Below are 22457 nucleotides of genomic sequence, written 5' to 3'. Positions count from 1 at the left end.
GGACAAGGATGTATACCTCTGCCAACAAGAGACCCCATTTCTAACAAAATGTATGTCATCCAAATTAATCCTAACTCATTATATTATATTAAATCACAATATTAAACTCCATGCATTTCATCTTGAGCGTTCAGATGTTTTCCTGCAGTTCCTATAAATCTAAAATACACCTGCTGCAGTTTTGCAATAATGAATCCAGTTAACCTGTAATGGCAACTTATTGGTTGACCCTCAGAGTTTGTAAGAGTAATACAAAAGAATTGTAGTATTTATAAACAACATGTTATATGCTTACTCTGTGATGTCTTCTTTTAAAGATTAGCTCGTTGGACATATTTTGGAATGTGCAGCGTTGTGCACTGTGATTTGTTGTTGAGGATCTCTCACCTACTCTGCAATGTTTTTTCTATGCCATGTACCTACAAGACCCAGCGTGTAAGAAACTGTTCACTTGTAACGTCAGGTCAGTGAAGTTAAAACAATCCCATCAGAAGAATTCTTTTTCCACCATACTTGAGGGCTGTGTTTTTTTCTGCTCACATCCTCCCCACATTCTTTCTGCAGCAAAGAATTCATGAACATTTGCTGGTCTCTAACGTAAAATGACAGAAGCAGCAACAAAAAAGTTAGGTCTTGGCCACCTATTCAAATGATTGGGACTGTGGATCCGATCAGTATTTGCATATACTACAGTTGGCAAGAGGGAAACCGTGCCCCTCTCTGGATCATTACAGAACTTGACCTCATGAGCTGAAGATGCCAGTTTTCTGCTATATAGAGTGTTCATCAGGCAGATGGTAGCAAAATCATGAGCAAATCAAAACGTTTTTGCTCTACTTTTATTTTTTCTCGTCTGACGCCTGCATGTAACTTAATAGATTGCCAGTGTTGCAAATGTGCAGTTCCCTCAAACAATGTCATCGTTTTTATCAAATAAAAAAACGCCTTCCATTGGAAACTACAACTCAGTTATTACTTAATTAAACGGTCAGTTTGTGTTAAAAATATTAATGAGGTTTTCCGTTCCCAATTTTTTTATCCAAATTTTGTTGAATAATATTGAGATCTCAAAATAGCAGATTATCACTATGTAAAATATCTCTACTTTTCTCCAAAAACTGCTAGACTGTTTTCATTGATCCCAAGAAAGGGGATCACAAACTACACCAGGCTGTGTTGTCTTATCACACAAGGGTTTGATGTTCGTCCATCCAGCAGTTTTTGGACTACATGTAACAAAACCTTTCATGGGTGCCTTAAGATGCCGAAAATTCACTTTCAGGACCCCACCTCCAGTGATGTTTGCTCACAATGACATATCTTCATGAAACTCTCAAATATAGTTTTTTGTGTCATATTTTTAGAACGTTCCATGCAGTTTAATCAAATTGCACCAATGTTATTAAATAATCACTACCAGCATTGCCAGCAGTGAGACCTTCTCACCATAACTATAGTCTCATTCACCAACTCTGCAAGGGGTTCTTGGGGATGGGGCTACAGACCAAAGTCAGATGAAATCTTGCAGAAATATGCTGATGGAGGATAGTGAAGGAGGCACTGACCTCTAAATGCTCGAATGCAGACACGTGACCACCCTCTGCGCATCTGATGAGCTTGAACCGATGTCTCTGGAATTGCACACTTATGATGATCGTTCTAATAGTCAGAAGCATTTTTAAAATTACAGTGTAAAGAAGATAGTTCTGAAACTACTGGTCAGGAAAACAACTACTGACATTTTCCTCATCTGAGGATTTGCAACAATGTGCAGGTGAACTACACTGACCACTGTTCTTCACATGACTTTCACAGCTGAATGTAATCGCAAAATGCCTGTTAACTTTATGCACAGCGATTTGAAAATCTTTTGGAAAGTTTTGTGCACTTTCATCATCTGTTATAGAGTTAATCAAGGTTCAAGAAATGCATGAACATTTATAGTCATAATTGGATGTATTTTTGCAGCTCTTCAGTATTTATCCATACTCTCTTTTATAGCCATTGCTTTTTTTTGGACAGTTACATTTAATGGGTGTTAATTGAGTTGTACTGTATCTGAATTCCAAACCAAAACTAGAAATATTTCCCAACCGATAAGCAGTGTCAAAAAGCGCTGTGGGACAACATTGATAAATGGCTGGTAACTCCAGAAGACTGGTCCATAATCAGTCACTGGGGTGTGACATTGCTAAAGTCGCTGAACTTAAATTTGCTTGCTTATCAAAAAAGATGTGTGTAAGCTAGAGTCACATGTGTATGTGATCTCACTCGCTCACTTATACCCAAATGTTTAGAGGAGGTATGAGTTTTGTATTGCAGTGGAGGGGTGAGAAATGGAAGAGTTTTAAATGTAGAATTGTTATTTTTTTTTTTTAAACCATTTATAAACTTTAGCTTGTGACATGAAGCCGCTTATTTTATTTTAGAGTTTGTGATGGTTTTCAAGAAACAGCAAGCAAAGTATTACATTGTGCATTCAGCACTGGTGTTTAGCAGTTTAAAGTTTGTCTAGGATAAATAATGGCACGATGTTGAGTAACATTTAACACATTGAACTGATATGACTAGTGTCGCAGTGTTACATCACTTGTGGTATTAAGGGCAGATGTCCGTTCTAGGATTGGGGGTCGGGGGGCCAAGGAGGTACTCGTATGTCTTTCCATTATTTGGCCTTTAGTCAGCTAGCATTGGCACTCAGATGACCGTCATTCATCTCACTGTTTAGATTAATCCATTGAGTGCCTGATTGTTGTTTTACTCTGCATATTGTCCCACATTCCCTAGGGTCTCCTACATGTTCTGCCCTCTGCATTCGGTCAGGATTTTCTCCCAACTTTTCATGCGTTCCTTATTGTTTAGACCTTTATACTTGTCTTTATGCAGTGTCTCCTGTTTAATATCAGCCCATTGTGTCACCTTTGCACCTTCACACCATCATGCGCCTTCCACGCCATTGCTGTTCTATGTTTGGGCAGGATTAGCGTCCGCCATAAGGATTTGTTCTCCATCTTTTTCTTGAGTTGTTGAAATAGACTCAGAAGACAGTTTTTCTGTGACATTCTATGTCTGTGTGAATGTAATGGTAATTTCATTTGAAATATGTGGTCTGTAATGGCTGTACATTACCACACCATGCATACTCCACTCTATGCAACTCCACTCTACGATGCTCTTTCAGTCCATTCACTGCTCCATGACACTCCACGCTCCTCTGCCACTGCCTTCTACGACACTCTATGGCACTCTACTCTTTGCCACTTTACTCCACTGTATGCTACTCCACTCCAGTCTGACACTTTAATCCACTCTGCGCTGTGCCACTCCATTCCATTCTACAGCAATCCACTCTGTGCTACACCACTCTACAGCATTTGACTCCTTTCTACGGTACTTCACTCTACGACACTTTACTCCACTCTGTGGTCCTCACACTCTACTCTTCCACTCTCCACAACACCCTGCACCATTCCACATCCTCTATGCTACTAACTTTGAGCCATGCTGTATAGCAAACACGCTGTTGTACAACCTGGCTAAAAACCATAGCCAAAGGTCTTGCACAGGTGAGACCAACTGGCTCTGCCCATGCTTGTTGTTTTGAGAAAGCAAACCCCCGAAGCGGGAAAAAAAACGAAATGACCCAGATACACTACGGGCTTAGTTCCTGCACTTGGCACCCAGTCTGCATTTTCCCTGGCTGATGCAATTATGAGCAGATAAAATGAGTGAGGGTCGCCCGACTTTATAGGATGGGATGAGATGACCGTCACTGCGACCTGGGGTCCTGCGGCAGACTGACTGATCAGTCAAAGTTTTACACGGAGGAGCTAGCAGAGACTCTGCTATGGGTAAACATAGAACCTCCCTCATTCAACAGTACCTGCCTGGAACTACGACTTTGGTGGGGCGGGAAAATTGCCTTTCTACGGGAGTGTGCTTAATCTACCGAACTCGTTGTACGGCCCTGCGTCCTTAAGGTGCGTGAGAAGAAGCTTTCCTTGAATCTGATTTGGCCTTAGTTGAATTTCAGAGACAGACATGTATGTTTACACAGCAGTTTGAGAACGTACTCATGGTGTCCCCGGTGCTACCTAGGTCCAGTGGCTGAGGACGCAGTTCCCGTCGTTGGATATCGAGGTGGATGGCGGCGTGGGACCCGATAACATTCACAAGTGTGCAGAGGTGAGGAATGCCTTGGTACTTAGCTAAATAAAATTCATAGATGGTCATGGAGAAAGGGAATACTGTAGTATCAGTGCTACTTTTTTGCAGAATGCCAGCACTTTGCTAACATAAAAGGAGGTTATAACATTAACACTAGCTTAGCACTGTGTTGTTTATTTGGTTGTCCTGTGGGCTTACCCAAGGTGCAACACTGACTCTCGCGTTACCTGTATACAAGTGGTAGTGACTATGCTAGCGATGTGTTTGTGATCTTCTGTACTGTAATTAAAGCAATAAAATTGGTTATAAAAAAATCACTAGCTGGGTAAGAGAACGTAGCAAGTTGCAGGCGGCGAAATGCTAAAAATTAGGCATCAAGCTTGGTATGTTCTTTGATGAAGCGCCGGAAAAACTGATTGACTGGATAAGTAATATTTTTATTATTTCCTTCACATCAAATGACTCGAAAGTTTAGCAAAACAGTCACCGATGTTCTCAAATTGCTGATGTTGCAGACCCAGATATTGTTCTAGTTTTGGGCGTTATCTCTGCATTAGTCTCCAACACCTACAGGTAGTTGAATCCGGTGAGTTGGTTTGCTGTAAATCTGTGTCTGTGTTTGAAAAGATGGTTGTGCCTATTTACACATTACTCCATTTTAATGCCAAATGTGTTTGTCGTGTTATTTTTTTTTACCTGATAACTAAAGTTGTTTGCTTATTTTAGGTTTCAACAGGATAGGCAGTCGTGTCTATAGTATTCCAATACTTGCAACTGCTGCATCAGGAGGAAAATGTTTTGCTGTGTGTAAAATTAAATACATCCTTCAGAAATATTTACAATATTTTTTTCTACAATGCCAGGAGCACAATAGTTTACAGCTAAATATCTTGTTCATCTCCTATTCAGTTTACCAAGCTGAATTGGGCATCATATTGTTTCAGGGAGCCTGGTGCCATCCCCTAAAAAGTAGAAAAGCATACGAGCAGTCAGTGATCTTTAGCCAATGTATTAATATGCAACCTATAAGCCCCAAATAGCTGAAATGGAGCACAAAATGATGCACCCACCAGCCTTCGCAATAGAATTTTGTAAGGGTGGAGGGATGCTTGGTACACGTGTGGAGTGATGTCTGTCTAGAAGAATATAAATAGAAGTACATTATACTTAGTAAGTATGATTAGAAGGATGGGTGATGGTTGAACAGAATAAGTGATTTTAAATTGCAGTGAGCTACTAGTGGACATAAGAATTTTATGAACATGAATAATCTTTTTGCCACGTGATCCATGAGCCATTCGAAACCTGCTCATTGTGAATTGCCTACTCGGGCTCTCAGCCATGACCTGTGCACCTGCACTATTTCCACAGCCCAAAAACATTTTTAAAACGTATTTCATGGTGAACAAACGAAACACCACCCTGAAGTTCATAAAGGATTATCAATGTAGTTTTACTTTCTTCAGATAGGTAGTGACATTGTAAAGTACAAATCATCACCATGCCTTCTTGGGTGATAGATCCCAGCCACCTCCAGAAGGTGGCACCCCGCTTTGTCCTGTAATCTTGGGGGATCTTACAGGCTGCTCAGTGTCCAAGAGAAGCCCTCCAGGAGCCCCCCCCCAACCATCACAAATCTGCATAGTCTGTCCAATTGTACTGTCACTGACGAGAGGGGGAAATATTTTTTAGAGCAATATGGGTGACTTCTCTAGAACCCAGGGGGGAAACCAGCATGATATACACTTGTGTATCCATAGTGGACTAACAAAGCTGCACTTCGCACCTTTGAGGTTTGGGGTGTTCCTTTTGGCATAAAAGAACTGCTCAGCTCCTTATTTTGTGTTATTTAGGCCGGACACATTTCAAGAAATGATACAGGGTTGATCTGTGGCTGTCATACATGTCTGGACCTGTTCTATCTATATGTGCGGTGGGGTGCTGCCTGTCCTACTGGATTGGGTGCCTGTGATGTGTAACCTCCTTGCAATGTTGCACATCTGTGATGCCTCTGAGCGACACATCATTCCGGGAGTCATTTTGGACTGCTCATGTCTCTTGTTGGGCCCATCACGTCCAAGAGCCAGAAAAACCACCAAACACACCCACCACATACTTCCACCTGAGAAATAACTGTTACCCTTGTTGTGTAGCCATTTTAGTCATAGCTCCATGCACGTTATTTTAGCATACTAGGCCTGCCGCTGTGCACTTTAACCTTGATATATTTTATTCAGCTTCATTTTATTTTTCTTATTCTTACAATAGCCACTTTTGAGGTCTTGTTTTATTTTACTCTGTCTAGCTGTTTTTGCAAGCACTGCTTTCTCAAGCAAGACATTCTTGCTCACTCTGTGCTTCTTTCAAGGCTGTAGCAAGATAGGTTACCAATGAACGTGGTACAAGTTTTGTCTCTGACATTCATTGAAAAACACACATCCTTACGTAGGGACATTTTCTCATGACATAAGCTGTTTTGTTATAAAAACACTTCCCTGTCCATTACACATGAGAGGGATATTCCAGCCAGAAAACCACGACTGTATGCTGATTGCTGAACACTTCGCTACAGCTGCTTATGCAGACTTGAGGCCTTTGCTCAGGTCTGGGGGATGATGTCTTCCCAGAAGGGCAGAATCAGAGCTTAACACGCTGTGCTCTATTATATCCTAGGTAGGAATTAGTCTATTGGCAATATGATAACATTATTTTCTATGCTTTATTCTCCTTGTCACAATTTTAATCTTGTCATGCTGTATCGTCCTGGTTATTGCAGCACATGCTTTGCTATCTAAGATGCAGTCGCTTCATTAAAATCTTATTGTAACATATACTGCCTCTGTCATTGTGTATGTGAGACTAATGTAACTGAGAGAAAAGGATGAGACCTGAGTGACCACGGTTTCCCTGAGAAATCAATTATGTCATGCGCTCGGCTGCCCAATCATCCTTGTCTTGGGTCGAGATGAGGCACTGCTAGTTAGCCGGAGCAAAACCTGGATTGGGGGCGACAGGTGTCACCTGTAGTGGGTCAGACTCAGTCTCCCACACCGCAGGCAATTCTGCTGCTCAAAATCCAGTAGTCTCATTAGAATAATGACACCCTCAGTCAGCTTGTTAACATTTAGACTGTACCACTAAGAATTTGGAGTTAGGTAGTGCGGAAGGCCCAACATACAAGCCATCTAAAGTAGCGTCACCTGTCCAATGTACCTGTGGAACCATTTATAATCTTATTGATGCATGTATTTCCTCCAACTTTTCCTTCGCAGCGGATCTAAAGTTTTTAATGGCCTGCAGTTCTGTATCTGGAGAGGAGTTTGAATTATTCTCTAATCTCAGTTAGGTGCGATCTGGCATGACTGCCTCAATGGAGCTGGGAGTGTTGCCCAGCTGGGGTAGGAGTGTAGAGGTGTCTATTCCAAGCAGAGCCTGTCCCTACCTGCGCCATAGAATAGGTACTTGCTGCCACAGCCTGCCTACAGTAGGCCTCTATCCAGGTATCTCGAGTCACGAGCTGCTTCCTTACTCTTACCTCAGCCCCACTGTTCACAAGATAACCCCGTGTTGCAAGTCTGCAACTGGCCGTTTCTGATACTCTTCTTTCACTGCAGGCCCAGCTGTTTTCTCTCCTTCATTTATGCCAGGTCGTGGGGCTGCCTCCTCATCTTTTTTGGTAGCTCTGTTCACCAGGCACCCTGTCCAGCTGAAATCCCATACGGACTATACCTCATGCTTCTTCTCCACTGTGGGCTCCTGGCTGACTCACTGGGGGTAGCTTAGCTGGCAGGTGACTGTTGTGAGTGTCACTACCTCATCTCGCCGACCCAACATTTCTCTACCACACTCTTGAAGCTGCCTACTGGCTGGCCTAAAACATGGCTGCACATGAGCTGAGAGTTGGTACCCAGACACTCCCAAGATGGCAGCCACTTGATGCGGTAGCAGCTTCAATGCTTAGTGGGGCACTGAGGCAGGGATCCACAGGTCTGGCCAGACCCCACAATGAAAGAATGCAGAAGAACAAGCGAGCAGCCGTGTACAGGCATGTGTAGGAAGGTGGCTCTTTATTTAGTGGCCTAAAAAGAGGTACACTGTGTAAAGAGTCTAAGCAAACCCCAGAAGATTTACAGAGGTACAAATGACACCCCAAATGCACTGTTTTGTGGTAGTGTAGGCGAGCAGTGAGCAGGGTGATAAGCATTTATTGCGCACACAAAGGCAGTAAGTGAGACATACACTCAAAGAAATCCGGCTCCAATTTATAAAAATAACATACTTTTATATAAATTTTGATACCTAAATCATCGGAATCGAGTTATGAATTTTTACAGGTTTCAAAAGTTGACACATTATCCTGTGGGGGAAAATCATGTATTGCATACAGGTACTTAGCAGCAACTTACAGGACCCATCTTCTGGAGTTAAGGCAAGTATGGGGCAAGGTGGCATGGTCCAAGGCAGCACCAACAGGTCACTTCGGAAGGCACTAGGGCTTTTTGGTGCAGAGGTGCTTTTCAGCCTCAGGTGCTCTAATGTTATCCTGTGGGAAAAGAAACATACTGCATTCTGGCACTTAACAACATCATACAGGACTGTTCTTCTAGGGTAAAAGTAAGTATGGGACAAGGTCCAAAGCAGCACCAAGAGTTCACTTCGGGAGGCACTGAGGTGTCCTGGTGCAAAGGTGATTTTCAGCCTCTGGTGCCCTAATGTTATCCTATGGGAAAGGAACAGACACTGCATGCGGGTGAATATGGGGCAAGGTCCAAGGCCACACCAACAAGGATTCAGCAGCCAGTCCAAGGGGAACGCATACAGCGGCTCAACCCTTGAGATCCGTGGCCATGTAGGGACACCGTTGGCCCACTTCTTCTCAGGCTGTGGGGCTCTTGGGTACAGTGGTGTCTTTTGGTGTTGGGTATCTGTGCAAGGGATACTTATAGTTGGAGGGGGGACCTGCAGAAGGAGGCTGCAAGCGCCGTCAGAAAGTCCACCATGGGCGAACTTAAGGTAGGCTTCGTCTCTGTAGGGCCTGAGAACCACATTAACACCACTGGCCCACTTCAGCTCATGCTAGGTGGCTTGGGTGCAGTGATGTCCAGCGTCTGGTTTTTGGTGGTTCTGGTCCTCACGGTTCTTTCTTCTGTTGCCTGCAGATGGCGGGGAGTGGCTCGTCTGCTCCAGGGGATTTCTTGTCGATTTGTGAAGTATTGGCAGCTCTCCCAGTTTCTTGGATGCTGCAGCGGAAGGACAGGTCAGTTGCTCCTTAAGGGGCACGGTGCAACAGGCAGGCTGGCAGTGTTGGCACCAAGTTAGTTGTGCTTGTCGTTTCTCGGGTCAGCAAGCTTCTTTGTCCGCTCCCTCTTTTGTGTCCCGCAAAGATGTAAAGTCATGGCATTGGGGGTACTCAAATTAGGGGGCATTAAGTGGAGGGCTACCCTTGGGGTCACAACATCCCCTCGATGACCGCTTCCTTTGGGGAGTGAGCATCACCTTGTTCCAGAATTCCTAAATCCACCACACATAGGATCGCACAATTTCTAAGGCTGTTTTAATTTCAGGCTGGTCACCATAGGGTTGTGTCAAGCCTGGAAATGCAACATGCTTATTGCATAACTAATTTTCCCACCTGTCAATGTGCCGGATGTGCCCTGGGGTGGGGGGGGGTGTCGGCATCATCCCCTGAGGAAGGGAAGATGTGCATACCAAAGACAGTGGGCTTCTTTGAAGCTTTCTGCCTTGGAATGCAGATTGTCAGGTCTCCCTGTTGGGAGGGGTGTGTAACATCCCTGTCAGAGCAGGCTTTGTTTTCTGGCCTCAAAATAGCAAAAGAGCTAGAATCTGGTTTGTTGGTGGCAGGCTTGCTAAAACTAGTCAGTGCCCCCACCAGAAGTTGTTAGATTTTCAGGGGGCCCCTCGAAGGTCTCCTCTGGGTGCATGTATTACTAAATCCATCACTGGTATCATTGAGGGGTTTAATAATACAAGATGTCTGATACCAAACATCCCTAGTTTCAGTGAAGCCATCATGTAGCTGGGGAACTCGTATTGACCAATGTCCAGCGCATATTTTTAAAATGGTTTCCCTCCACAGTTACTGTGTCTAAGCATTGACAAACGCATAGCAGAGGCATATCTGCTCTTGCAGATATGCCCACACCTGCAATATAATGCACCCTGCTTTAGGGTTGTAAGGCCTGCTGTAGGGGTGACTTACAAAAATTACATGCAGTATTTTTGGGGACATGGCACACCGGCTGTTTGCCAAATCGTGTTTTCACTTTTGGGAGCACTTTGTCACGCAGCCTACCATGGCAGTCAGTATAAAGTTGGTGCTGGGTTGCTTAGAGTGGCACAAGTTATGCTGCAGCTCTGAGGGGGGCCCTCTTTAATGCCTGTTGGCAGGAACCCAGTGCATTTAAGTAATAAATATGTTCGACGGCATGTGTAGGTGCAGATACACATGCTGTGCACTGTTCCTGCCATCTAGTGTTGGGCTCGGAGTGTTACAAGTTGTTTTTCTTCCAAGAACTCTTTTCGATTCACTGGACCGAGTGACTCCTCCCTTTTGGCTCCATTGTGCATGGGCGTCGACTCCATCTTAGATTGTTTTCTTTCCGCCATCGGGTTCGGACGTCTTCCTCTTCGCTCCGTGTATTCGATTCGGAAAAAGACTAACTTCACCGAAAATCGTCGGTATTGTTTTCGATCGCGAAACATCTTGCATCAACACCTCAACACCGGCGAAACACAGCTTCGGTTTCCCTTCGGGGCTTCCGTGCCCAGCCAGGGCCTGGTCGGCCCGACCAAAGAAAACATTGAAGACTAATGGACCGGACCCCGTTCCGTTTCTGCCCACAGTGCCACGCCAAGTATCCCTACACAGACCAACACCGGGTCTGTAATCTGTAATCTGTGTTTGTCCCCGGACCACCGAGAAGATACTTGCGATGCCTGCAGGTCCTTTTGATCGAAGAAGACCTTGAGGGATCGGAGGGCGAGGCGACTGCAAATGGCGTCAAAGTTCAGAGCACCTCGACGTCGAGGAAGAGGAGATGGTTATCTCCATCCAAGGTTCCGATTCGGATGACTCCGACGCAGGCCAACCACCCACAGCAGGCCAGCACGTGAGTACGCCTGCCCCGACCCAAGTCCAGAGTCAGTCCAAAACGAAAATAAAGGCCTCGGGGACGCCACTGCCGGAAGGCCATGGCTCGACCCATAAGAAATCAAGCGGTGACAAAGCAACACCTTCGGCACCAAAAAAGGGCAAATCGGCACTGAAGTCTTCGGACTCGAGCTGAGAACCTGTGACCGAGAAAACTCGAGATCGACTCGTCGAGTCGACGAAGCCTCGAAAGAGTCTTTCGGAGCCGAGGCCTACTGTCAGCATGGGCATTTCGGTGGTGAAAAAAACGGCTTTGGAGCTGAAAAAAGCCTCGTACACCGAGGAACATGGACTCTCAAAACAATTGAAAGAGAGACACAGATTTGAGGAGGAACGTCACCAAATGGCGGAGTTTGATGAAACTCAGGCAAGGATACAGATCCATAAGGATACTGGGAAGATCCGAATGGCACCTCCTCTCAAATTCAAAAGGAAACTGGCTTTCCAAGGACGTTCAGACACTGAGCAGCCAAAGGCTAAAGTGCCTAGAGACAAATCTCCAATCACGCCAGTATTCCCAAGAACATTCTCCACCGCATTCCCCTCAGAGAACAATTTCACCTCTTGCCACACCCACTGCACAGTCACCCACACACACACTGTGCAGTTGCAACAGGATACGGACCCCTGGGACCTCTGATGAAACTGTGTCAGACAATAGCCAGGAGTGCTATCCTTCTAAACCATCTCCACCCGAGGATAGCACCCCATACACTTAAGTATTGGCTAGGGCTGCTGCATTCCACAATGTGACCATGCACACAGAACCATTGGAGGATGACTTTCTCTTTAATACCTTGTCCTCAATGCATGCTTCCTACCAAAGTCTGCCTATGCTCCCAGGCATGCTTAAACAAGCCCAACAAATTTTTCAGGAGCCAGTGAAAGGAAGAGCCATTACACCACGAGTGGAAAAGAAATACAAGCCACCACCGTCAGACCCAGTGTTCATCACACAGAGGCTGCCTCCAGACTCGGTAGTGGTTGGAGATGCGAGAAAGAAAGCCATCTCTCAGTCATCTGGAGATGCACCATCTCCAGATAAGGAGAGCAAGAAGTTCGACGCGGCAGGAAAGAGGGTAGTAGCACATAGCAAACTCTCATGCCCTCCTCACACGATATGACTGAGCTCATTGGGAAGAGATGAGCGACATCATCCAACATCTCCCCAAGGAATACCAGAAAAGAGCTCAGCAAGTGGTAGAGGAGCGACAAGCAATATCGAACAATCAGATACGATCTGCATTAGATTCCGCTGACACTGCTGCAAGAACAGTGAATACTGCAGTGACAATTAGACGCCATTCTTGGCTAAGATCCTCAGGCTTCAAACCGGAGATTCAACAGGCTGTCCTCAACATGCCATTTAATCAACAACAGCTATTTGGCACACAAGTAAACACAGCCATCGAAAAAATGAAAAAGGACACTGCTGAGGCCAAAGCAATGGGAGCGCTCTACTCATCCCAATACAGAGGGACATTCAGAAAACCGCAATATAGGGGAGGTTTTAGACCACAGTCATCAGAAACATCCACCTCTCAAACAAAACCCTCCTGCCAATCACAATATCATAGAGGGGGGTATCGCAGGTCATTCAGGGGACAATTCCCAAGGTCCAGGGTAGCATTTCAAACCATAAAGCAGGCCACTAGTACCAAGCAGTGACTTGCCCATCACCCTCCCCCAACACACATCCCCTGTGGAAGGAAGACTGGGAATTTTCCACAATCATTGGTCAGACATAACGGACACATGGGTTCTATCAATTATCCAACATGGTTACTGCATAGAATTCACACATTATCCTCCAGATATTCCCCCAAGAGTGCACAAACTGTCGTCACAACATCTAACAATGTTACGAACAGAGGTGCAGGCACTATTAACAAAACAGGCCATAGAACTAGTACCTCATCAACAAAAAGGAACAGGGGTTTATTCCCTATATTTCCTTATTCCCAAAAAGGACAAAACACTAAGACCAATTTTAGATCTCGGGACTCTCAGCCTATTCATCAAATCAGAACACTTTCACACTGTGACACTACAAGACGTAGTCCCATTACTAAAACATGGAGAATACATGTCAACACTGGATTTAAAAGATGCGTATTTTCATATACCCATCCATCCATCTCACAGAAAATACCTCAGGTTTGTTATACAAGGAAAACATTACCAATTCAAGGTATTACCCTTCGAGATAACAACAGCCCCCAGAGTATTTACAAAATCCCTTGCAGTAGTAGCAGAATACATAAGGAGACCACATATGAATGTATTCCCGTATCTTGACGATTGGCTAATAAAGGTTAACACTCAACAGCTGTGCCAAAATCACACGTTACGTAAAAGATACCCTACACACACTAGGGTTTTCTATAAATTACCAAAAATCACACTTGCAACCATCCCAAATTCACCAATACTTGGGAGCAACTCTCACTCAAAAAGCGATTGCAAGTCCAAGCCCACAAAGGGTACAGTCATTCCACACCATGGTACCACAAATACAACCAAATCAGCATTACACAGTCAGATTTATGATGAAACTCCTAGGCATGATGGCTTCATGCATCGCAATTGTCCCAAACGCACAGTTACACATGTGGCCCTTACAACAGTGCCTTGCACAACAATGGACGCAGGCACAACGTCAACTCCAAGATCTAGTGTTGATAGACCGCCAAACACACTATTCACTTCAATGGTGGAACCCCGTAAATTTTAACAAAAGGCGGCCTTTTCAAGACCCTGTGCCTCACGCCATTTTCACAACAGATGCATCAATGATTGGGTGGGGAGCACACCTCAACAATCGCAATATACAAGGACAGTGGGACAACCAACAGAAACAACTACACATAAATCAATTAGAGCTGCTAGCAGTCTTTCTAGCACTAAAAGCTTTTCAACCTCTTCTAGCTCACAAACACATTCTTGTCAAAACAGACAATATGACAACAATGTACTACTTAAACAAACAAGGGGGAACACACTCATCACAACTATGCCTCCTAGCACAAAAAATTTGGCATTGGGCAATTCACAACAATATTCACCTTATAGCGCAATATATCCCAGGCATCCACAATCAATTAGCGGCCAATCTCAGTCGAGATCACCAGCAAACTCACAAGCAGGAAATACATCCCCAAATACTACAAAAATACTTACACCAGTGGGGGGACACCAAACATAGATCTGTTTGCCACAAAACAAAACGCAAAATGCCAAAAATTTGCGTCCAGGTACCCACACACTCGGTCCAAGGGCAATGCTCTATGAATCAACTGGTCAGGGATATTTGCTTACACTTTCCCCCCTCTCCCACTCATTCCTTTTCTAGTCAACAAACTGAGTCAAAACAAACTCAAACTAATACTCATAGCTCAAACGTGGGCACGCCAACCGTGGTACACCACACTGTTGGACCTCTCAGTAGTACCTCACATCAAACTTCTAAACAGACCAGACCTGTTAACGCAACACAAACAACAGATCAGGCACCCCAGTCCAGCAATGCTCAATCTGGCTCCTGAAGTCTGAGTTTGGCTATCTAAATCTTCCAAAAGAGTGTATGGAAGTCATTACTATGCTAACAAATGGAAAATATTTGTTTTCTACTGCCAAGCGAAACACATCACACCGTTAGATGCGTCCATACAAGACATTGTAGACTATTTACTACACCTACAAAAAGCAAATCTTGCTTTTTCTTTCATCAAAATACACCTCACTGCAATCTCGGCTTACTTGCAAATTACACACACAAAATCACTGTTTAGAATACCAATCATAAAAGCCTTCATGGAAGGACTAAAGAGGATCATACCTCCAAGAACCCCACCAGTACCCTCGTGGAATCTTAATATTGTACTTGCACGACTCATGGGTCCACCTTTTGAACCTATACATTCTTGTCAAATCCAATTTTTAACTTGGAAAGTGACATTTCTAGTAGCGATCACCTCACTACGAAGAGTTAGTGAAATACAAGCTTTCACTATTGAGGTACCCTTTATACAAGTGCACAAACATAAAATTGTTCTCCGAACAAATCCAAAATGTGTACCAAAAGTCGTTTCACCATTTCATTTAAACCAAACAGTGGAACTCCCAGTCTTCTTCCCACAGCCAGACTCAGTAGCAGAAAGAGCACTGCATACGTTAGACATAAAAAGAGCACTAATGTACTATATAGACAGAACAAAACCATTTCGTAAAACTAAACAATTGTTTGTCGCATTCTAGAAACCCCATGCTGGTAACCCTATATCCAAAAAGGATATAGCCAGATAGATAGTTAAATGCATACAAACGTGCTGCCATAAAGCTAAAAGAGAGCTACTCATTACACCAAAGGCACACTCCACTAGAAAGAAAGGAGCAACAATGGCCTTACAAGGTAACATACCAATGACAGAAATTTGTAAGGCAGCCTCATGGTCTACACCTCATACTTTTACCAAACACTACTGTGTAGATGTGTTAGCAACACAACAAGCCACAGTAGGACAGGCTATATTAAGAACATTATTTCAAACAACTTCAACTCCTACAGGCTGACCACCGCTTTTGGGAGGATTACTGCTTTGTAGTCTATGCGCAGAATGTGTATCTGCAGCTACACATGCCATCGAACGGAAATTGTCACTTACCCAGTGTACATCTGTTCGTGCAATGTTCCGCTGCAGATTCACATGCCACCTCCCCGGGAACCTGTAGCCGTTTAAGTTGCAATTAGAAATTGTATATATGTAAATAAACATTACTTTAGCGCAGACCATGTACATACATAACTATTCCATTGCATGGACATCTTTACTATTCTCATTCTACCACCCCTACCTCACCCTCTGCGGGGAAACAATCTAAGATGGAGTCGATGCCCATACGCAATGGAGCCGAAAGGGAGGAGTCACTCGGTCCCGTGACTCTTCGAAGAAAAACAACTTGCAACACTCCGAGCCCAACACTAGATGGCAGGAACAGTGAACAGCATGTGAATCTGCAGCAGAACATGCCACGAACAGATGTACACTGGGTAAGTGACATTATTTTATATATATATATATATATATATATATATATATATATATATATATCCAGAACCCAGCTTCCTACAGCATGCCATGCCTCCTCAAACGTTGCTGCCAAATCATGCCTCTCAAGATTTCTTTGAGCTTCCAACACCAGCCCAGATAGTGAGGAAGATGACAAGACAGAGTAGCACAATTATTTGCCTGACATCTTGGCAGTCAAGCCACACACCTTCAGAAAGTTTCACAGTTGTGTAAGTAATTCTCAGAGAAGGAGTGTGAAAGCATAGAAGAATTACGTACTAGTAGGAGTAACAATAGTGACATGAATATTAGTGCTAATACTAGTAGGAGTAGTTGGGTGAGTAAGAGAAGACATCTGGGTAATAGTGGAAGGGGTTGGAGAGTGAGTCGGGATAGGAATAGAAGTAACAGCGAGGATATGACTAGGGGTACGCGTTCGTAAGATAAGGGTGTGGAATGGAAACAGGAAAACTGGGGCACCCCTACTGCAGCGCATGGACAGTGCACTGTCAATACATTGTAATGGAATCTCTTATACATCTTGTAGGCAGTAGTAGGGTTGTAATGAGAAAATCATCTTGTGGGCTGATTAAAAATGTAAATGATAAAGCACTATTTAATGGGAGAAAATTCAAAGCAAGCAGGTGACTGAAGAGTGCTGACCCAAAGCCCCCTCTGTAACTTATTTTGTTCAATCACAAGCCCAGAGTGACCACTAACTCTAACCAGACCTTAATCCTAATGTGGTAAGTAGACTGTCATTAAAATAGAGGCTAGTCTGACACCATGAACTGAAGGTATACAAATCCAAAAACAAAGTCGTACAATAAGGTGTGTAATTCCCTGTAGCAGAGAAATGAAGCAACTAGGCAGTACATGTACTTAAAGACGGAAGCAGCTATACCATGTAGTCATAGCTGAAGAAAGGAACACTCCCTGCCATTTACTGAAAATAGGAATGATAGTAGTACAGCAGTATGTCTAAGTCTTTGCTTTTAAGCCAACATAACTCTAGTTTGGGAACCACTCTCCTGTGTGGGATAGAGAAGGGCTAGTCTTATCTACTCCCTTTAGTGACAGAAATAGGATAAGCTAGTACAGCAGTATATAGGCACAGAAGCAAATCCAGCTTCTGAAAAAGCTTTCTTTCAGACCTACAGATGAAAATGCTGTATTTGTGGTGTTGATCCTGGTGCACACCACACTCCACTGATATAGGTTTAACACCTCTTGGTCGATCTAAGGCTTATGGTTCTACTTGCCATTAATGAAAAATAGGTGTTCGATGGCATATGTTGCTGCAGATACACATGTTTGGCACAGTCCGCTGCCTGGTGTTGGGCTCGGAGTATTACAAGTTGTTTTTCTTCGAAGAAGTCTTTTTGGTCACGGGACCGAAGGACTCCTCCCTCCTCGGCTCCATTGCGCATGGGCGTCGACTCCATCTTAGATTGTTTTTTTCCGCTGTCGGGTTCGGACGTATTCCTTTTCGTTCCGTGTTTCGGTTCGGAAAGTTAGTCAGAATCTCGGAAGAAAGCGTCGGTATTGTTCCGTTCGGTACCGGGATAGTTAGGTACATCGACACCGATCATCGGAAGACTTTGGGGTAGTTTCGATCCCCCATCGGGGCCTGGTCGGCCCGACCGCGTGCGACATCGAAGCCGATGGAACGGACCCCGTTTCGTTTCTGCCCAAAATGTCACAGTAAGTATCCTTATACAGATCAGCACTTGGTCTGTAACTTGTGCTTGTCCCCCGAGCACAAGGAGGATACCTGTGAAGCCTGTCGAGCCTTCCGGTCCAGAAAAACACTCCGGGACCGAAGAGCCAGGCGTCAACAAATGGCGTCCACGTCGACAAACCAACGTTTCGACGAGGAAGAGGAAACATTCTCGGTTCCGGAATCAGAATCCGGAGACTCCGACGTCGAACAACAGCAACAAACTGTGAGTAAGACGTCGAAAAGTAAATCCATCGACAAACCGAAAGCCCAGGGGACGCCACTGCCAACAGGCCATGGCTCGACCCATAAAACAGGCGACCCGTCGAAGGCGCCGAAAAAGGGCACGCCCATAGCGAAGACACCCGACTCCGGTCGAGGGACCGCCATGGAGCAACCTCGGAGCCGAGAAAGCGGCTCCGAGAGACAAAAACAAGATACCGGCACCGAAAAACATCGGCACCGAGAATCCATGCCGAAAGGAACAAAAATTCTGTCGGTGCCGAAACCGAAAAAAGATTCTCTCTCGGCGCCGAAAAATACCACACCTTCATCCTACTCAAAGGAACAAGGAATAAGTGGCCAAATGCACAAATTTGGACAAGAGCTCCAAAGTGTAGAATCGGACTACACACAAAAGAGACTGTACATCCAGCACGACACAGGGAAGATATCAACCCTTCCCCCAATCATGAGGAAAAGAAGGATCGGACTTCCAAAGGATGACGCACAACCACAAGCCAAAGTGGTTAAAAAAGTCACGCCTCCGCCCTCTCCACCACAGGCATCGCCGGCACAAACACCGCCACAAATGCACTCACCAGCGCAAACTACCATAAGTCATGACGATCAGGATCAAGACGCTTGGGACCTGTATGACACCCCAGTGCCGGACAATGATCCCGAGTCATACCCCACAAAGCCGTCACCGCCAGAGGACAGTACCTCATACTCGCAACTGGTGGCTAGGGCAGCAGAATTCCACAATGTCCAACTGCATTCCGATCCTATAGAGGATGATTTTTTATTTAACACCCTCTCGGCTACACACAGCCAATATCAATGTCTCCCAATGCTACCAGGGATGTTACGGCACGCAAAACAAATTTTTGAAGAGCCCGTAAAATCAAGAGCCATCACCCCAAGGGTGGATAAGAAATACAAACCACCACCCACAGACCCAGTGTTTATTACTTCGCAGTTACCACCTGACTCCGTGGTAGTAGGGGCAGCTCGCAAGAGAGCAAATTCACATACATCTGGCGACGCCCCACCTCCGGACAAAGAAAGCCGAAAATTTGATGCGGCAAGGGAAAAGAGTAGCATCACAGGCAGCCAACCAGTGGCGCATCGCAAATTCACAAGCGCTGCTGGCCAGATATGACCGCGCACACTGGGACGAGATGCAACTTCTCGTAGACCATCTTCCCCAGGAATACCAAAAAAGGGCGCAGCAAATAGTGGAAGAGGGACAAACGATCTCAAACAATCAAATCCGCTCTTCACTAGACGCAGCCGATACTGCAGCAAGAACAGTCAACACTGCTGTCACCATAAGGAGACACGCTTGGCTACGCACTTCAGGCTTCAAACCTGAAATCCAGCAGGCTGTCCTTAATATGCCCTTCAACGAGAAACAACTTTTTGGCTCTGAAGTGGATACAGCCATTGAAAAACTTAAAAAGGACACAGACACGGCCAAGGCCATGGGCGCACTCTACTCCCCGCAGAGCAGAGGCTCTTTCAGAAAAACTCCATTTAGAGGGGGGTTTTGTGGCCAACCCACAGACACCACCAGCCAACAAACAAGAACCACACCATATCAGGGTTCCTTCCAAAGGGGAGGTTTCAGGGGATATCGGGGGGGGTCAATTCCCAAGGAGTAGGGGAAGATTCCAGACTCCAAAAACACCTCCACCTAAACAGTGACTTTCAAGTCACGCAACCCCTTCACTCAACACCAGTGGGGGGAAGACTAAGCCAATTCTACCAATCTTGGCAACAGATTACAACAGACAATTGGGTATTAGCAATAATCCAACATGGCTATTGCATAGAATTCCACAACTTCCCACCAAACATCCCCCCCAAAACACGCAAAATGTCACCACAACATTTAGAACTTTTAGGACTAGAAGTTCAAGCACTACTGCAAAAGGATGCAATAGAGTTAGTACCAGTACAACAAAAAAACACAGGAGTTTACTCCCTGTACTTTCTAATTCCAAAAAAAGACAAAACATTAAGACCAATATTAGATCTCAGGACACTAAATACCTACATCATATCGGACCATTTTCACATGGTCACACTACAAGACATCATTCCACTGCTCAAACAGCAAGATTACATGACCACATTAGACCTAAAGGATGCGTACTTTCATATACCAATACACCCTTCTCACAGAAAGTACCTACGGTTCGTATTCAAAGGAATACATTACCAATTCAAGGTGTTGCCATTCGGAATAACAACTGCACCAAGAGTGTTCACAAAATGTCTAGCAGTAGTAGCAGCACACATCAGGAGACAACAGATACATGTGTTCCCTTACCTAGACGATTGGCTAATCAAGACCAACACAGTAAAAAAATGCGCAAACGACACCACGTTTGTCATACAAACCCTTCACAAACTGGGGTTTTCCATCAACTATACAAAATCACACCTAGAACCGTGTCAAACACAACAATATCTAGGAGCAACCATCAACACATCAAAAGGAATTGCCACTCCAAGTCCACAAAGAGTGCAGGCATTCCACAAGGTAATAAGTGCTATGTTTCCAAACCAAAAGATACAAGCAAAATTTGCGCTAAAACTTCTAGGCATGATGTCATCATGCATAGCCATTGTCCCAAACGCAAGACTACACATGCGACCCTTACAACAGTGTCTAGCATCACAATGGTCACAAGCACAGGGTCAACTTCAAAATCTGGTGTTGGTAGACCGCCAAACATACCTCTCGCTTCTATGGTGGAACAGCAAAAATTTAAACAAAGGGCGGACATTTCAGGACCCAGTGCCTCAATACGTTATAACAACAGATGCTTCCATGACAGGGTGGGGAGCACACCTCAATCACCACAGCATTCAAGGACAATGGGATATACACGAAACAAAATTTCATATCAATTACCTAGAACTGTTAGCAGTATTTCTAGCGTTAAAAGCCTTCCAACCCATAATAACACACAAATACATTCTTGTCAAAACAGACAACATGACAACAATGTATTATTTAAACAAACAAGGAGGAACACACTCAACACAATTGTGCCTCCTAACACAAAAAATTTGGCAGTGGGCGATTCACAACAACATTCGCCTAATAGCACAATTTATTCCAGGAATACAAAACCAACTAGCAGACAACCTTTCGCGAGACCACCAACAAGTCCACGAATGGGAAATTCACCCCCAAGTTCTGAACAAGTACTTTCAAATTTGGGGAACACCCCAGATAGATTTGTTCGCAACAAAAGAAAACTCAAAATGCCAAAACTTCGCATCCAGGTACCCACACCGCGAATCACAAGGCAATGCTCTATGGATGAGTTGGTCAGGGATATTTGCGTACGCTTTTCCCCCTCTCCCTCTCCTTCCATATCTAGTAAACAAGTTGAGTCAAAACCAACTCAAACTCATACTGATAGCACCCACATGGGCAAGACAACCTTGGTATACAACTCTACTAGACCTTTCACTAGTACCGCATGTCAAACTACCCAACAGGCCAGATCTGTTAACACAACACAAACAACAGATCAGGCATCCAAACCCAGCATCATTGAATCTGGCAATTTGGCTCCTGAAATCCTAGAATTCGGACACTTAGACCTCACACAAGAATGCATGGAGGTCATAAAACAAGCTAGAAAACCTTCCACTAGACACTGCTATGCATCTAAGTGGAAAAGATTTGTTTACTACTGCCATGCCAATCAAATACAACCATTACATGCCTCTACTAAAGACATAGTAGGATACTTACTACATTTGCAAAAAGCAAATCTCGCTTTTTCATCTATAAAAATACACCTCGCAGCAATATCTGCTTACCTACAAACTACTCATTCATCGTCTCTATTTAGAATACCAGTTATTAAAGCGTTCATGGAAGGGCTAAAAAGAATTATACCACCAAGAACACCACCAGTTCCTTCATGGAATCTTAACATCGTCTTAACAAGACTCATGGGTCCACCTTTCGAACCCATGCATTCCTGTGAAATGCAATATCTAACCTGGAAGGTCGCATTTCTCATTGCAATCACATCCCTCAGAAGAGTAAGTGAAATACAGGCATTTACCATACAAGAAC

The 22457-nt window shown here is 44.4% G+C and overlaps 1 protein-coding gene across 3 annotated transcripts in view; it reads left to right on the top strand.

The window, feature by feature from the left end:
• Positions 1-22457, top strand: part of RPE (ribulose-5-phosphate-3-epimerase) — a 198833-nt gene that overhangs the window by 153942 nt on the left and 22434 nt on the right. For 2 of the 3 annotated variants that reach the window (XM_069225667.1, XM_069225665.1), the window contains one exon: positions 4099-4185. In XM_069225667.1, coding sequence (XP_069081768.1) covers positions 4099-4185 — 87 coding nt within the window. Of the gene's footprint in view, positions 1-4098; positions 4186-4637; positions 4716-22457 lie in introns of those variants that run through there. The other variant, XM_069225666.1, reaches the window with a different exon arrangement.

The sequence above is a fragment of the Pleurodeles waltl genome, chromosome 3_1 (genome assembly GCF_031143425.1).
Source record: "Pleurodeles waltl isolate 20211129_DDA chromosome 3_1, aPleWal1.hap1.20221129, whole genome shotgun sequence".
In the NCBI taxonomy this organism is placed as follows: Eukaryota; Metazoa; Chordata; class Amphibia; order Caudata; family Salamandridae; genus Pleurodeles; species Pleurodeles waltl.
This window is presented reverse-complemented; position numbering and strand designations above follow the sequence as displayed.